Raw genomic sequence first — 14,917 nt, 5'->3', positions numbered from 1 at the left:
AGGATGAAGTAAAAAGAAAAAAAATCATTTCAGGATTGTGGACTGAAGAATAGTTTTTCAGCAGATGTGCAAACTATTCAGTGAGATAGAGATTCATTTGAGTGGAGGGCATGACAAGTGATTATTGCACAAGACACTGAAGAAGTCATTCATCCTGAAGTTTGGAAGGGCAGTCTAATATCTGAGATAGACGATAGCCACTCAGTTCTTGGCCTTTCCTTCTGTTCTTTTAAAAATAGTGATTTGAAAACAATTCCCAAAACTTGTCCCCAAGTTTAATAAAATTCACTGTCAAAAAATAGATCTGAGAAATATCTTTAAAAAAAAATTGGAACTCTTTATACCTTAGGAAAAAGAGATGGCATACAAGTAACCAAAGATGACTTGCTAACACCTATGGGCACAGTTTTATAAATTACTGGTGTTAAGTCCCCAGATATAAGCAAATAAAGATATGTTTGCTGTGTTCTGGTAAACAGGCTAAAAATGTTATAAGAGCTTTCTAAGAGACTAGGGAAGTAATGAGCTTTCTTGATTTAAAAATCAATACACCTCCTGAGCTGCCAAATGCATTAACTGACAGCCTTTCAAAACCATTGTGTCAAAGCTAAGCTTGAAAGCTTGTTCAGTAACTAATCAGATAGATCCTGATGCCGAAGCAAAACAGGTCTGCGACACAAATTAAAAAGGTATGAAATAAAAAAAATTATTAGACAGGAAGAAGTGCAAAACCAGAAAGCTGGACCTGTTTGGATTCATTTTTCATTCTGCAAAGCAAAGCGGAAATGAAGTATTTTTTCCCCAAATGGAGGACAATACATTTCTTATCCTGCTCTAAGAAGAAACCTGACAGGTGAGGAGTGGCAAGACTCGATGCACAGTAACAACCCTGAGGCGCACCAACCCTACTCTCCATACCACACTGTCATTATACAGCGGGAAAGTCAGAGGCCATTCACATTCTCTGGCTGCCTTTTAAATTTGTTTTAGTTTGAAGTCCAGAACCTTCCCCCTACTTTGTCCCAGAACAGAATCTTAACTGGAAATTCAATACAATAAAACACTGAAAAACAGTGCTGATTAAAGCTACTAGGTCAGGCGCCAGGACCAACAGCCTTAGTTTAGTCCAGCTTCTTCAACTGAAATGAGAAAGGATCTAGAGAACTGTAATGATTTGTTTGAGCCTCCTCAGCTAGGACCAGAAGCCACATCTCCTGCTCCAGTTGCCAGATTTGCCAATAAAAATATAAGATGCCCAGTTAAAGTTGAATTTCAGATAAAAAACAAGGCAGTTTTGCAGTATAAATATGTGCCAAACACTGCATAGAGTATATCTTATACCAAAAATGATTTGCTATTAATCTGAAATTCAACTTTAACAGGGCATCCTGTATTTCATCCGTCCCCTCTTCCTGATTCCATCCAAATTTGTCATGGCGAGCTCAGTATCGATTCTACTGGTCTCCCTTCTCTTGCAGGCTCACCTAGACAGACCTAACATTTTAGGACTTTAATTAGGACAGTGGTCCCTGAGTGGTTGTGGAGACAGATGATATCAAAAATATTTTATGTCGCATATTCATCTTGCTGCCTTTTTTACATGGATGTATATGTGTATACATATTAAGTCTTCTCAGTAAAAAACATTTTTGGTTCAACTCTGCATTTATATTATACAAAATACACCATACTTGTTAAGTAAAATAAAGAGCTTTACTGAAATGCCTTAGTCTGCTCTCTACAGTGGTAATTGCTTTATCGAATAAGGCTCTGTTAATGGTACAGCTTGACATTTAGTATTTGTCCATTTGATTTATAATTATTTTTATGTGATTCCAAGCAGGTGATAGTTCAAACGAAAAGTAGTTTAAACTGAATTGTCTTCCTTTTCCTCTGAATTTGTAGGACATGTAGTCACTTCAAGGTAAAACTATTTTATCTGCCAAATTTGTTTCAAATATGCAGAAAGCCCTTTCTGCCTCTATATGTTCTGAGTTAAGCAACATATAAGAGAAAAAAGAATACAGCAAATGAAATTATCGAGTTAAAAATGTGTCCAGTTTGTTTCTATTTTGGCCATAGATATAGCATTATAGCATCAAGATTTCCAAATCAAGCAATGGATAAAAACCTACATAGACAAGACAGCAAGGTGTCATAAAACACACAGTCCCTCAGTAATGTTCATGAAAAGTTTTAATATTACGAAGCAAAAAATCATTCACATTTATAGTAGTCTGTCTAATCCAATGAAGATTTTTAGAAACATCTCTGAATTATTCTGTTGTCCATTCTGAAATTCGGCTTATCAGAATGCTTGGCACTTGAAAGTCTTTACGACAGTTATTTGAAATTTTTATTCACCCTCTATCTCCCTCAACCTCTATCACTTTTACTAAAATCGAACAAATGCCTATATTTAACAACATAAGAAGCTGATAGGTTACTATATTTAAGAGATTTCATATAATTAGGAATGACCAAATTTCTGCCACACAACAGAGTATCCCAGTAACAATTGCTGGCAGTTATCAAGCCACTGCAGCCCAACTGGCCTCCCGAAGCTGGGGTTAAAAGCTGGCCTCTGGAAATCAGTCGTGCTCTTGCCAGAGAAGAATATTTCAGTAATATGAAAACTGAAATGGAGACTATAATCTTTTGTGATTACCCTCGAGTCTGAAGCAAACGCAAAATGGAAAGTCTATGAATTGCTGATAATTTCCTGTGATGACTGATTCCCAGGAAATTCTGATATTATTCTTGCTCTGTTACAAAATGATGGTTCCAGAGGTGTAGCTTCAAAGAACTCCACATCTTGTGTCACAATGGTTTTTCAGGAGCTACCTACCCATTAAAGGGGCCAGGCCTGCAAGGCAGCACTCTCCCCCTGAAGACAATGGAGGGTCTGATTGCATTAGGGGTGATGAGCTATGTGCTATTAGCTGTCTTTCTAGAAAGATCTTTTATAAAATAACTGATTTAAAATGTATCTGTTTTAAACTTGTCCTCCCTCTTCCCCACAACCTCCGCCCCAAGTCTAAAAGATTGGTACATTTCTCTGCTGTTCCTAATAGCTATGAGGCTATGACTATCTTGGCTTGTATAATTTTTAAAATTTTAGGCTAATATTTGTATCCTGAGAGAAAGTAGCTTTCATACATATGTGCATACCCTTAAGGTCTATATAATATTTTGGGATAGAATATAAAACTACTAATTTTCTAAGTAAGTGTCAAACTTACAGTAGATGTCACTGCTCAGAGCGTAGGCTAAGTAGGTCCTTCTCATATGATTGGCAATTTAAATTCAGAAAAAAAAGGGGAAGTCAGGGTAAAGGTAGATCTGTAAATTTATTTTTAGAATAAATTTCCATTATAAATACAGGAAGGATAATTCAATATGGTGACATCTATGACTGAGTTTAAAATATCTTTAAAAATTGCCATTTTAATTAATGTCAGTTTAATTAATCAATAATGTGTGAATAAAAGTTCTATGTTTGGGAGTCAATAGTATTTAAAAAACATAATAGAAAATGCTTATATCTTAGGAGTCAATGACAGTGTGTCATAAGTACACAGCTTTCAGTTCACAATACATTTATACCTTCCCTCTAGTCTAAATATCATTGAAGGTAAACAGGGCAAAATGAAATCCAACTAAACCAGTTGTGGTTATTCTGAAGCTCCCTCTACACACCCTCTCCCCAACTCTGCTCCAAAGTCAGTTGCAGCCCCACTGCAGTGCCTCAGGTAGTCAGATGGTTCTGATTTTTAAGAATGCCCTATTGTTACCTCATTTAGCAGCAAAAATTGAGCACCCACTTAGTACCAGGAACAACTACTTTTAACTGAGTGTAAACTTCTTAAACTCAAGAACCAGGTCTTAGTCATACGTATATCCTAGTATCTACCATTATAATGATTGCTTTAATGCACAAAGGCAGCCCCAGTGTTAAACATAACTTGGTTTACTTAGTAATTGGCTAGAAGATGAGATCAAGGGGCTCGAAATCTTAATAAAATTAATATTATTTATAAGAATATAGTTTTGCAGTTTTCAGAGTCCTTTCATAAACATCTCATTTGTTATTTATGGGTATTTAAAATTAATAAAATAGTATGGTGATATGTTGTAGTTATGACTTTTTCACTGACTCTTACTAAATTCCAGAAGCTTTCTAAATATTCAGTCATATCTTCAATTCTTCATACACATAAATAAACTCAAATTTTCATGATGTAGATATAGACTGGGAAGGTATTATCATCCCTACTTATAAAATGAGGAAAAGTAGAGCTAAGTGACTTCCTCAAGATAAAAGAAAGTGAGACCAGATATGGATCTTCTGACTCCTAGTCCAGTGCTCTTTCCTTACACAGTTGAGTTGCTCTCCCCTCTTCTCTCCCCAGCTCCGGCTCCTACCTCCCTGGGTGGCATGAAGCAGAATCAAGGCCAGATAGGACAGTTAGAGTCTTACTTTGGAAAATCAAGCAGAGCTGCTTCTTTGAGATGACAGAGAATGCTCCAAGTGACCTTTGGAAGGAGGAGGGATATAAGTGACAAATAAATGACTGACTAAATAAATGCCACGACCTCCTTTAGAAGGTAAGTACTTCAAAAGTTAAAGCTTAAGTATATACCAAGAGATAGTAGCTACTGGAAATCATTTTAGCATTTAATAGGTTTAGCTCCTTTGGGGAAATGGAAATCTTCTGGATTTGATTATAATATTGTGACAATGAGCCGTCTGACATATTATGGATGTTTGGGGGGTTTACATAAGGAAAACAAACACATTAGACTCAGACACATGGTTTTAATGATTGGAGACTTCCTGTAGACGTCTAATTATTTATAAATCCTAAACCTGTGAAACAAGATCAGATATGTTTCTTACTACACCACTCTGATCTTTACTTGGCTGTAGAACTTGTTCACAATCAGGACACAGGTATGAGACTGACAAGACAAATCTATTTTCTAAATAGAATATACTGCAAAGGAGAGTTTCCTTAACCTGACTTCAGGAGTCACAAAGATTTATTGGATACTTAAAAAAATATGTTCCACACAACCCGTGAGAAATACACACATTTAAATTCAGGATATGGCAGAGCAGAAACTAGCTCTTGCTTGTCCTGTATTTAGCTTTTTTCCTTTTCAGTGTCAGAGTCGTCTACTGTAAGGAAATGAGAAGACTGGATTATATTCTCCAACCTTCTGGTCTGCAAAAAGGGTACAATGATGGCACATGTAGCCTATTTCATACGTGGGTGTGTTAAAAGAATTAATTTGGAATGTCTTTAAAATATGCTAAAGCCCTCTGATACTAGAATTACATGAAAATAAGGTATTGTTCATATAACTTAAGTTTTTTCATCTTATTTCAAGCATCAGAACATAAAAAGGAAGGTAAGAAAATCTAAATTGACAGCTAAATCTGTGAAAAACATACTTTTCCAAGATTCTTATCGAGCTCCACAAAGACACTGAAACTTCACAGATTGCTAAATAGCATTCCAATTCATCTTTAGCACCCTCAATGGCAACTATAAAAGTAAAGGGAATGGAATATTCCGAAACATGTTTTTCCCTCCCTCACACAGATTTGAGACCTAATTCTGAATACAGGAATCTAGAGGGAGGGAGGAAAAAAAAAGAAGGTCTGTGTCATTGGATGGGTTCCCAAGTTTCTGATAAAAATTTTTCAGGGTACACCACCATCAATGAATGTTTATAGAGCAACCTATGTAGAAATATCCTTCTGTGCTGGAGGGAATGTTTTGTACAATAATATTTTGCTTTATATTTATTAAGCTTTCCTACTTTACCACAGGCACATAAAGGCTTGGTCAATGAGGGAAGCTAAGAATAAGGCTGCTGTTGGTTTCTTCTTCTTTCTTCTTTTAATTAACCAGAGATTTCTTAAGAATAAGATAAATTATTTTAAGAAGAGGGCTTGACATAGACACTTTTTCCAAGTTGGCTCTGCTCTTGAAAAATGCTGACCTGGGACACCGCCGAGACTGAAGACCTGTCTTGCCAGAAAATCTGATGTGCCCTCCAAGTACACATAATCCTTGAAACTCTAGCACTGAAGATGAGGCTCCAGAGTCGTGTGAGGTTGAGAGAAGGGTAATGAAAGGGGCGCACAAGAGGACACACCATGACACAACTACCAATGCCTCTCTTCACAAGCTCCTGTGACCTTGTGTTCCCTTACCCCATAGGGGCTCATCAAGGTCTTAATCTGATATTTCTTGGCAGATTTAACCAAATGAGCAGTATGCTCTACTATGTTATGGCTAATGATACAAAAGGAGGAAGTAATTTCTATCAGACAGTGAGCAGTTTCTGTCTTATACACTGTAACACCCTCCTTAGCATGCTGACTGGCACATGTAGACATCTGTAAGTGGTTGAGAATGAATGCCTTTTCCTAGATGCCTGAATAATTTAATTAGGGAGAGAGAACACATATGACCACACATTATATAAACATACATGTATACATATATACATGCCACATAAATAATATGTACATATTCTAAAGGGTTTCACAAATGGGTAGAGAGAAAATTTAAACACAAAGATTTGAATATAAAGTCTTTTGTAGATAAATCTAGAGACTTCTGTATCACAGAAGGGATATGAGTTACATTGAAAAACAACATATTTGTGATTTGAAGAGAAGAGGGAGACAACAGTGCAGATGGTCACTATGTAGTTTTTTCATGTTTACATAATTTTCCTGTCATATTTAATAGGGATGTAAAAATTTCTAGGCAGGAATCTATGCTTAATTATTTGTACAAAATCTTCATTAGTTTTCTACCACCTTTCAAAGGTTTCCTATAATCAGTTTTTTCTAATGACTGGAGAATACTGCTGTTGACTTATCTAAGTCCAGCAATAGGCCACCACCCTACCCTTCCTCAAGTAACTTTGAGCAACCATGGAAAATTTCAACTTGGTATATTTTAATACTATACATTTCTTTAGAACATATGAAAGAATATGGCTCTTCAATGTATTTTAAGCATATCACAAAAATAAAAGTTCAGCCATATCCTCCTTTATATTTAGCTGGGATAAATGTGTCATTACAAGTAGTTGGTCATATAGTGTCCTAGGAAATATGGAGTACATAATTTTTAATGACAGCAAAGCATTACTAGTGAAAAAAAGACTCAGATGGCAAAAATTCACATTTGGTTTTGCATTAGCAGAGGTATTTTATTTAAAGAAAAAAATTCCAATTACAAATATGTATCCAAATCTTTAAATAAGGACTTCATTAGATAGATAAAGATATTAAAGGCAGGTAAAAAAGTAGTGTTCTAGCTTACTTCAGGTTTCTTTGCAAAAACACCTTATGAAAAGCATGGCGTGAAGTAATAGCAAAGTAACTGTGATTTTGATACCTGATTTCTTAATTTTGTGCCTCTTGATAAATATTTTATTATTCCTATTACAAGAAAGAAGAAATCATATTTCACTGATTTTTTTCCAAACTGTGAATGACCCAGAATCTCAAAGAGTTTAGAATGCTAAAATAACTGGCAAACATATAGATCATTTCACATCACAGTTTGTCATGGATGATTCAAAGAATCATATAGTGATTTGGGACTTTATTCTTTAGAAATAATCTTCATTCTGTTACACATATTTGTTCATGTGTTAGGAAAAAAAATAATTTCAAGGTAGGCAGTAAAAGTAAGATTGTTTTTCACAAGAAAACGATTGTGGAGGTTTTTGTAGTAAAGCAGCAGTGACCTTCACAGCGCTTGGGCCTTCTGGGAGCAGCTGCGGCAGCATGGCGGGATTCCCAAGACAGGTGGAGGAGAGGGATGGGAAACGCCTGACCACGGGCAAGGAAACTGACAGGTGACTGTGGTCTCAAAGGGGCTCTTGATTATAGGTTGAACTCTGGAGTCACACAAATACATATGTGCATGTACCCAATATGCACTTGTTAAAAGAGTTGTGACCTGCTTATCACATACAATATACAGGTTATACATGTGTCTTAGTCTGCTCCATAACAAAATGCCATATGGACATCTGAGGTAGGGTGCCACGTTCTGGGAGAACTCTCTTCCTGGCTTGCAGATGGCTGCCTTCTCACTATGTGCTCAGATGGCGGAGAGAGGAAAAGCTCTTTGGGGTTTCTTCTATATGGGCAGTGATCCCATTATGCAGGCCAAACTTTTACGACCTTGTCTAATGCTAATTACCTCTGAAAGGCACCACCTCTAAATACCATCATGTGGGTGTCAGGGCTTCATGGATTTGGGGAAGACACAAACAGTCAGTCCATAACAGTGCCGATATGGAGGTGTCTTCTAAATGGACTTATGCTATCATATTAAGTTGATATTATTCATCGTGGTAAAGATGCATTTTATTTAAATTCTTAAGAAGGTTCTTGTAAAGAGGAATTAAACACCAAGTATTATCCCAATTGTTAAACACCAAGTATTAAATACTGAGTATATTTGGGTTGAAGAAAGATAAAAACTGGATATAGAGTAAAGGAAATGGGAGATTCTAATTCTAATAGGAGAAACAATTGTATATATTTTGGCAGTTGCCAAAAATTCTGTACAATAGTTAAAGGATGACCATGGAACACTTGGAAAATTTAAGTTAAGTGAATAACAAAATAATGAAAATAGTTCTTCTGGGATACAAAATATTCATTCTTTTTGACCTTTCTTGAACACTATAAAGTTCAGTAACTATTTTCACTTTGCTTATATTTCTTGTTTTTTCTTTTTTTTTTTTTTGCCTTTTCTAGTCCATTTATTCTATTTCTTATAATCTTCTTGGGCACTAGGGTATTTTTGTTTTATTTATTTTGCTGATTCTCTTCTGTACACCCAGTATGCTTAAGCGTACACATTGTTTTAAAAAAATTCAGTAACTAATGATTTTGTTTTAAACTAACAGTTCTTAGACTAGGGCCTTGGACAAGGAATGTAGTAGATACTTAAAGTTTTCCACACCATCCACACAGAGAAAGCTGGAACTATAGCTGGAGAAAAATTTAGAACTAATTATTGCCTTTAGATTAAAAAAGGATGAGAGTTCTCAGGAAAATAAAACTAAAAGTGAACACCTGGGCTTATCAGCTCATACTTAGGAAGGGCTCAGGTATCCCATCTGCTATTTGGGAAACATGAACATTAAGAACTGAGGAACTGAGGCCTTATCCTTTGTTCTTTTGTCCCTTTCTTTAGAAAAGTTTTGAGCAACTATGCCAGATACCAAGCTTACAAAGATGAACAAGATGTGTCCCCTGCCCTGATGGATCTGACATCCTAATGAAGATAGACCATCAGGTAATTAGAGTATGATATGACAACTGCTGTAGTGGAGGTCATCTGGGGGCACTTCGGAAATACAGAAGATGAACACTGAATTCTGACCCAGACTCCCAGAAGCCTTCCTGTGAAGGAGGTGATATGTAAGCTGGGCTCTGAACAACAAATAGTTGAAGGTGGGGTGATGATAGTGGAAGTGAGCACGAGTGGGTAGCCAGACAAAGAAGCTTATTAGGTTTTAAATATAAAGGTCAAGATCTTTAAAAATTTATTTTGCACGATCTTTTACCTATAAGTGGCTGAAAACCTGTGTCAAGTAAAACTGCTAAAGTGCAGACTTAACATCGTCATTCTCCAGACATGCATCCTTGACATACAGCTCATCATAAATTATTAGTGACCCAAACTCCATCTTCACTAACATGTCTCTTGGACAGTGTCTGCTTGGACAGTGTGTCAAATTACTTTATTCTTATTCTTCACATATAAACATTGAGAGATATTTTTCAGGTGTGGAACAGAAGGCAAGACAGCCCTAAATGAATGCTGCAATGCATATCTGTTCATTGTGCACAAATTAGTACAGTGCCTGTTTTATGCTATACACAATTTAGTATAGAACAGAAACCAGTTCTAAATTGGCATATGATGATCTCACTTCATTCTTGCTAGATTTCTCATGTAACGTTAGCACACTTCTCCATAAAAACAGGAAGAAACCATTACATACCTATTTTATCTACTGAAAATAGCAAAACTTCAAACTTCCAAAACTTTCAGCTGTGGTCTCAGAGTACAGTGTTTTCATTCTTCTAATAACATGTATGAGTTAAAATATATTTATTTTATTTACTAATATTATCCTTGATTACAAATAAAGTGATTACAGTAGCATTCACCTTGGTTTTCAAAGAACGGATGGACTTCTGAGTAGAATGTATTTTAAAAATTGGCTAACAAGAAATTATAACTTTTAAACATTTTTCTGCTTCATAGATATTGCTTGTAGAGATCTATTTTATACATTTAAAAAATCCTTTCCTTTGTCTACTTAATGATTCTGCTGAAAATTGTCTACCATGCTTCCAGAAAACAGCACAAAAGACTTCTGACTGAGCTTTGCTCACAATGAATGAAGTGGGAGGTGACATGGACCCAAACCGCCAAGGGCACGGGTGAGCCAGAACAGGAGTTTCGAAGTGAGAAGATTCTCCTTCAAGTCTCAGTCCTTCTTTCACTAACTCTCTTTCCTCCTCTAGATGACAGGAATAATAATCATGGTCAACTAAAATGTTCTAAGGTCTGAGACCTTTAAAGGATGCAAAATGTCACAAGTATACAATAAACTAGTGTAATGATTATTTGTGATGTAAAAATGTTTTCCTAAGAAAATGTGGTCAAGGCATTTCTGAAATGCCCTAGAAAGTCTATTGGGTAGTTGGACATTGGAATGGAAAAGCCTATAGGGAAAGGATTAGAGTAACTGGAACCGCAGCTCAGTGAAAAATCATAGGTAATCCAATGGTCACATAAATTCATTTATTTATGAGATTATAGAAGTCCCCACTTACAATTACTTAGTTTTTAATACTCTACTGAAAGGGCTCTATATTCAATAAATGCCTTGGATATAAAATAGAGAAAGGAAAATGATTATTTCATACTGTTTTTTGCTATATTCTCTACCTTAACCAACAAGTATTTTCCTTTGAAAATTATAAGCATTTTTTCTTCAAAAAAGGAAAAAAAGAATGTCTATTATTATTAGAATGTTATTAGAATTTATAAGAATTATTATTAGAATTATTTTTTTAAATACATTATAAGGTTAATTGCTATGTATAATAAACAAAAAGATAAGTTAGTGTCTGTCAGCCCTCCAAATATTAATAAGGCATTATGAAACTGTATTTTTATCTTAACCCTTATCAAAATATTTTTCCCATTTTTGTTTTATAGTCCTTTAGAACAGAGAGGTATATGTAAGACATTTTGATAACTGAAAAAAGTAACTTAGAGAACAGTGTTAATCAGATGACCTCGTGGTAAGAAGCCTATTAGGTATGTACATACTTCTAGAAGGGGCTTGAAGGATGCATACTAGTGCTGAGGGCACTTTCCTCCAGTGAATGGAGTAACCATGTGTGCAGGGGTGGGAATGGTGACTTGTGTATTTTGCTTTGAATGTTCATTTTTTATTTGAATCTTTGAAATAAGTATCCATATATTACTTGGGTTAAGAAAATTACAGAAAGGTGAACTACAGTAGGAGCCATTTTTGCCTACCCACATCATCAATGCCACCTCCTGACAGTGACTGGACAGCTGCAGTAGCTACTATGCTGTCTTTGAAATGCACATTAATCAAAACACAAATACCTAGTAAACATTTTAAGAAGTATAGCTTAATTCACTTATGTTTGGAATGTATCACCCATGTTTCAATAGAGGATATAACAGGCTTGCTCAAGTTCAAGCGCCCTGAAATGGCAGGTGTGGTGCTTCAGGGTGTTACTTCTGATGGATTAATGTGACCTGGGCTGGCATGATTTATCTTACTGAGCTGCTCCACTGTACTAGAAATGCTGCTCACCTTTTTATACCTTTTTTTGGGCTTGTCTCTGAAAAACTCCAAGAAGACAAAATCATTCAACTGTTTACTTGTGAAGTCAAGGCTAGTGCTCTTTAAAAAGTTGCTGATCCCCTACTCTCTAATTACCTCCCAACACAAAGACATGACAGAAGCCCTGTCAATAGATTTTATTTACAACCCTTGAAGAAAAATCCACTTGCTATTTTCACTTCATACAGAAGATAAGTTTGCAAAAGGAAATATTTGGCAGTACCTCAGATGCTCACTGTTTGGTGATGTTGATAATGCAACTCTTTTTCTTGATCATGTCAGCTTCCATAATATTGTAACATTCATGTAGACCATCATACCCCAGATGACTGTATTTATTGACTGTACAGATTATTTGTGCAATCATCTGAACTGTTTAACCTTTCTTTTACTATAAGTTTAGGATCTGAGGCTGTGGACTGATTTAATGCTTAATTCTATGGTTGAAAGTTGTGATGCTCCACTTTGCACACCTACAAAATGTCTTATTCAGAGAAAAAGGTCAGCTAACCTAAATGAAGAATGGTGGTGTGATATAATGAGTTATAAGAAATACATATTTGGTCATTTATATGACCAAATATATATTTCCAAGGTGTATTTGGTCCTCATCCACAGTTCCTGAAAACACTGCAGGTGAAACAGGTGATTTGTTATGTTAATGAGAGACTTTTGGACCCCCACCCAAGGGCAGGGGCTGGAGGCTGAATCAGCCAATGGCCAGTAATTTGGTCAGTCATGACTATGCAATGAGGCCCTCACAAAACCCATGACAAGAGCTTGCTCGCTCCCTTTTCTCTGCTCTTCCTGCTCTGCTAGGTTGGATCCTGCTTCTTGGTTGGAGAGAGCTTCTAAGCTTGGGTAGCCAGAACGCCTCCACCTGCTACGGAGCCAGGCCGCAAGCTCTACAAGGACAGAAACTCTTTTATTCAGGACCTTGCCCTGTGTCTCTCTTCATCTGGCTGTTAACTTGTATCCATTTTTAAACTGGTAAAGGTGTTTTCCTGAGTTCTGTGAACCGCTCTAGCAAATTAATCAAACCTAAGGGGGAGGTTGTGGGAACCTCCAGTAAGTAGCCAGTAGTTCAGAAGCACAGAGAACTGCCTGGGGCTTGTGACTGGTGTCTGGAGGGCCATCTTGTAGGACTGAGTCCTTAACCTGGGAATCTGGTGCTGTCTCCGGGTAGATAGCATCAGAATTGAGTTGAATTCTCTAACACCCTGCTGGTATTTGAGAATTGCTTGGTGTAAGTTGTATGGGAAGACCCCCTCCGACATACTTACACACATTGGAATCGGGTCCAAGTACCCGAATGAAGTTATACTACTATTACTGCTGTGTATAATATTGTTATTGTTATACATATATGTAGGGAAAAAATATACCATTGCATTTGGTGTCAGATTAGTGGGAATTGCAGGTGGTAATTATAGGTAATTCACTAATATTTATCATGTTTTAAAGGGAATGTCAAGCATCATGCAATTAGTATGTAGACTTAAAAGTAACTTTTTCTTTTACTAATAGAGCCAAATTCATGTAATCCATAATAGATTCCCCCAAAAAATTGTTTGTGTAAGAGTCTTTATCTGAAATATTTCCCAAATAAAAATGTACCCAGGGAGAAAAAGCATACACTTGTTTTTCTTTCTTTCTTAGTAGTAGGAAAAATTCAGTGTGACCTGAAACCTCTAAGTTGTATTCTTGAGCATGTGAACAGCATCCCAGAAATGATATGGGTTCTCAAGTCACCAAATATTCTACCAAAATTGCACAAAGCAACAAATGAAAAGTCACCTGTGGAAATATTTGTTAAGTAAATACGCTGGATATTGTTTGGATTAACTCCCATTTGTGAAGCAATAGCTTTCATAATACAGCTGATCTGTGTAACCAATATAATGTCTAAAATTACACACTTTGCAAACAGGCTACATCTATGGCCTAATCATAAGTATAATGAAAGAAAGAGATTCAGGAAGACACAAATAAATAAAAATACATTTACTCACTGTGTTAAAATTTGGAAAGAGCCCAACAGCAGAACTACTGTCCACTGGAAAAGACATAAATGGTTTGATCTCCAGTGAAGGCTGCATCATCAGGGTAGGTGTGCGCACAAGAGCAGGGAGAGTAGTAGTGTGGCATGTACTGCCTGCCAACAACAAAACAAAAATGAATTCAGTCTCTCACTCACATCCATCTCCCTCCCCAGCCTACAATGCAAAAACTAAACTGTTGAACTGCAACTATCAAGCAAGAGAATTAGGCTGGAAGAAAGCAAATGGCTTAGGAGAAGAAAATACAGTCAAAAAGGGCCTTGTTATTCACTAAGACAGTGACACCGAATGCTTCCCTGTAGCAAGGGCCAAGGGCTGCTCAGACTCGGCTGAGATACACAGTACACAGAACCTGCTGGAAGGTTGGGCAGAATGAGATCATCTTGTCCAACTATTGCCTCTGTCTAGACAAAAATGTAGGTGAGAGACAGGCAGGAGCCTCTTGAAGCCAGACACTCTTTACTATTAAGTTATTGAATGTCTACTAGGCATGTTTTACGCAAATAAAAGATATTTATAGGGATTTTACAAGAGGAAGAAACCTTGGACTCTTACAGTTACTGTCTAGCTCCCAAGAAAGTTATGATTCAGTTTGTTCTTTAAAAAAGAAAACTGATGGATAAAGAAGAAATAGTACATGTAAACAATGGAGTATTATTTAGCCATAAAAAGAAAAGAAATCCTGTCATTTGCAGCAACATGGATGGATCTAGAGGGCATATGCTCAGTGAAATAAGGCAGGCAGAGAAAAACAAACACCATGTAATTTCACTTACTTGTGGATTATAAATACAAAGCAAAACAGAAGGAATAAAACAGCAGTAGAGTCATAGACACTGAGAAGTGACTAGTGGTTACTAAGGGGGAGGGGTGTGGGTGGGTGGGAGCAGGGGGATAAAGGG

At 36.5% G+C, this 14,917-nt stretch overlaps 1 protein-coding gene across 10 annotated transcripts in view; it reads right to left on the bottom strand.

The window, feature by feature from the left end:
• The window catches only part of ZNF385B (zinc finger protein 385B), a 438,948-nt gene that overhangs the window by 83,620 nt on the left and 340,411 nt on the right, over positions 1-14,917 (bottom strand). For 9 of the 10 annotated variants that reach the window (XM_037000371.2, XM_073218598.1, XM_037000369.2 and 6 more), the window contains one exon: positions 13,968-14,110. The exons of the other annotated variant lie outside the window; for it this stretch is intronic. In XM_037000371.2, coding sequence (XP_036856266.2) covers positions 13,968-14,110 — 143 coding nt within the window. The remainder of the gene's footprint in view (positions 1-13,967; positions 14,111-14,917) is intronic. 10 annotated transcript variants of the gene reach the window in all.

The sequence above is a fragment of the Manis javanica genome, chromosome 12 (assembly GCF_040802235.1).
Source record: "Manis javanica isolate MJ-LG chromosome 12, MJ_LKY, whole genome shotgun sequence".
NCBI lineage: Eukaryota > Metazoa > Chordata > Mammalia > Pholidota > Manidae > Manis > Manis javanica.
This window is presented reverse-complemented; position numbering and strand designations above follow the sequence as displayed.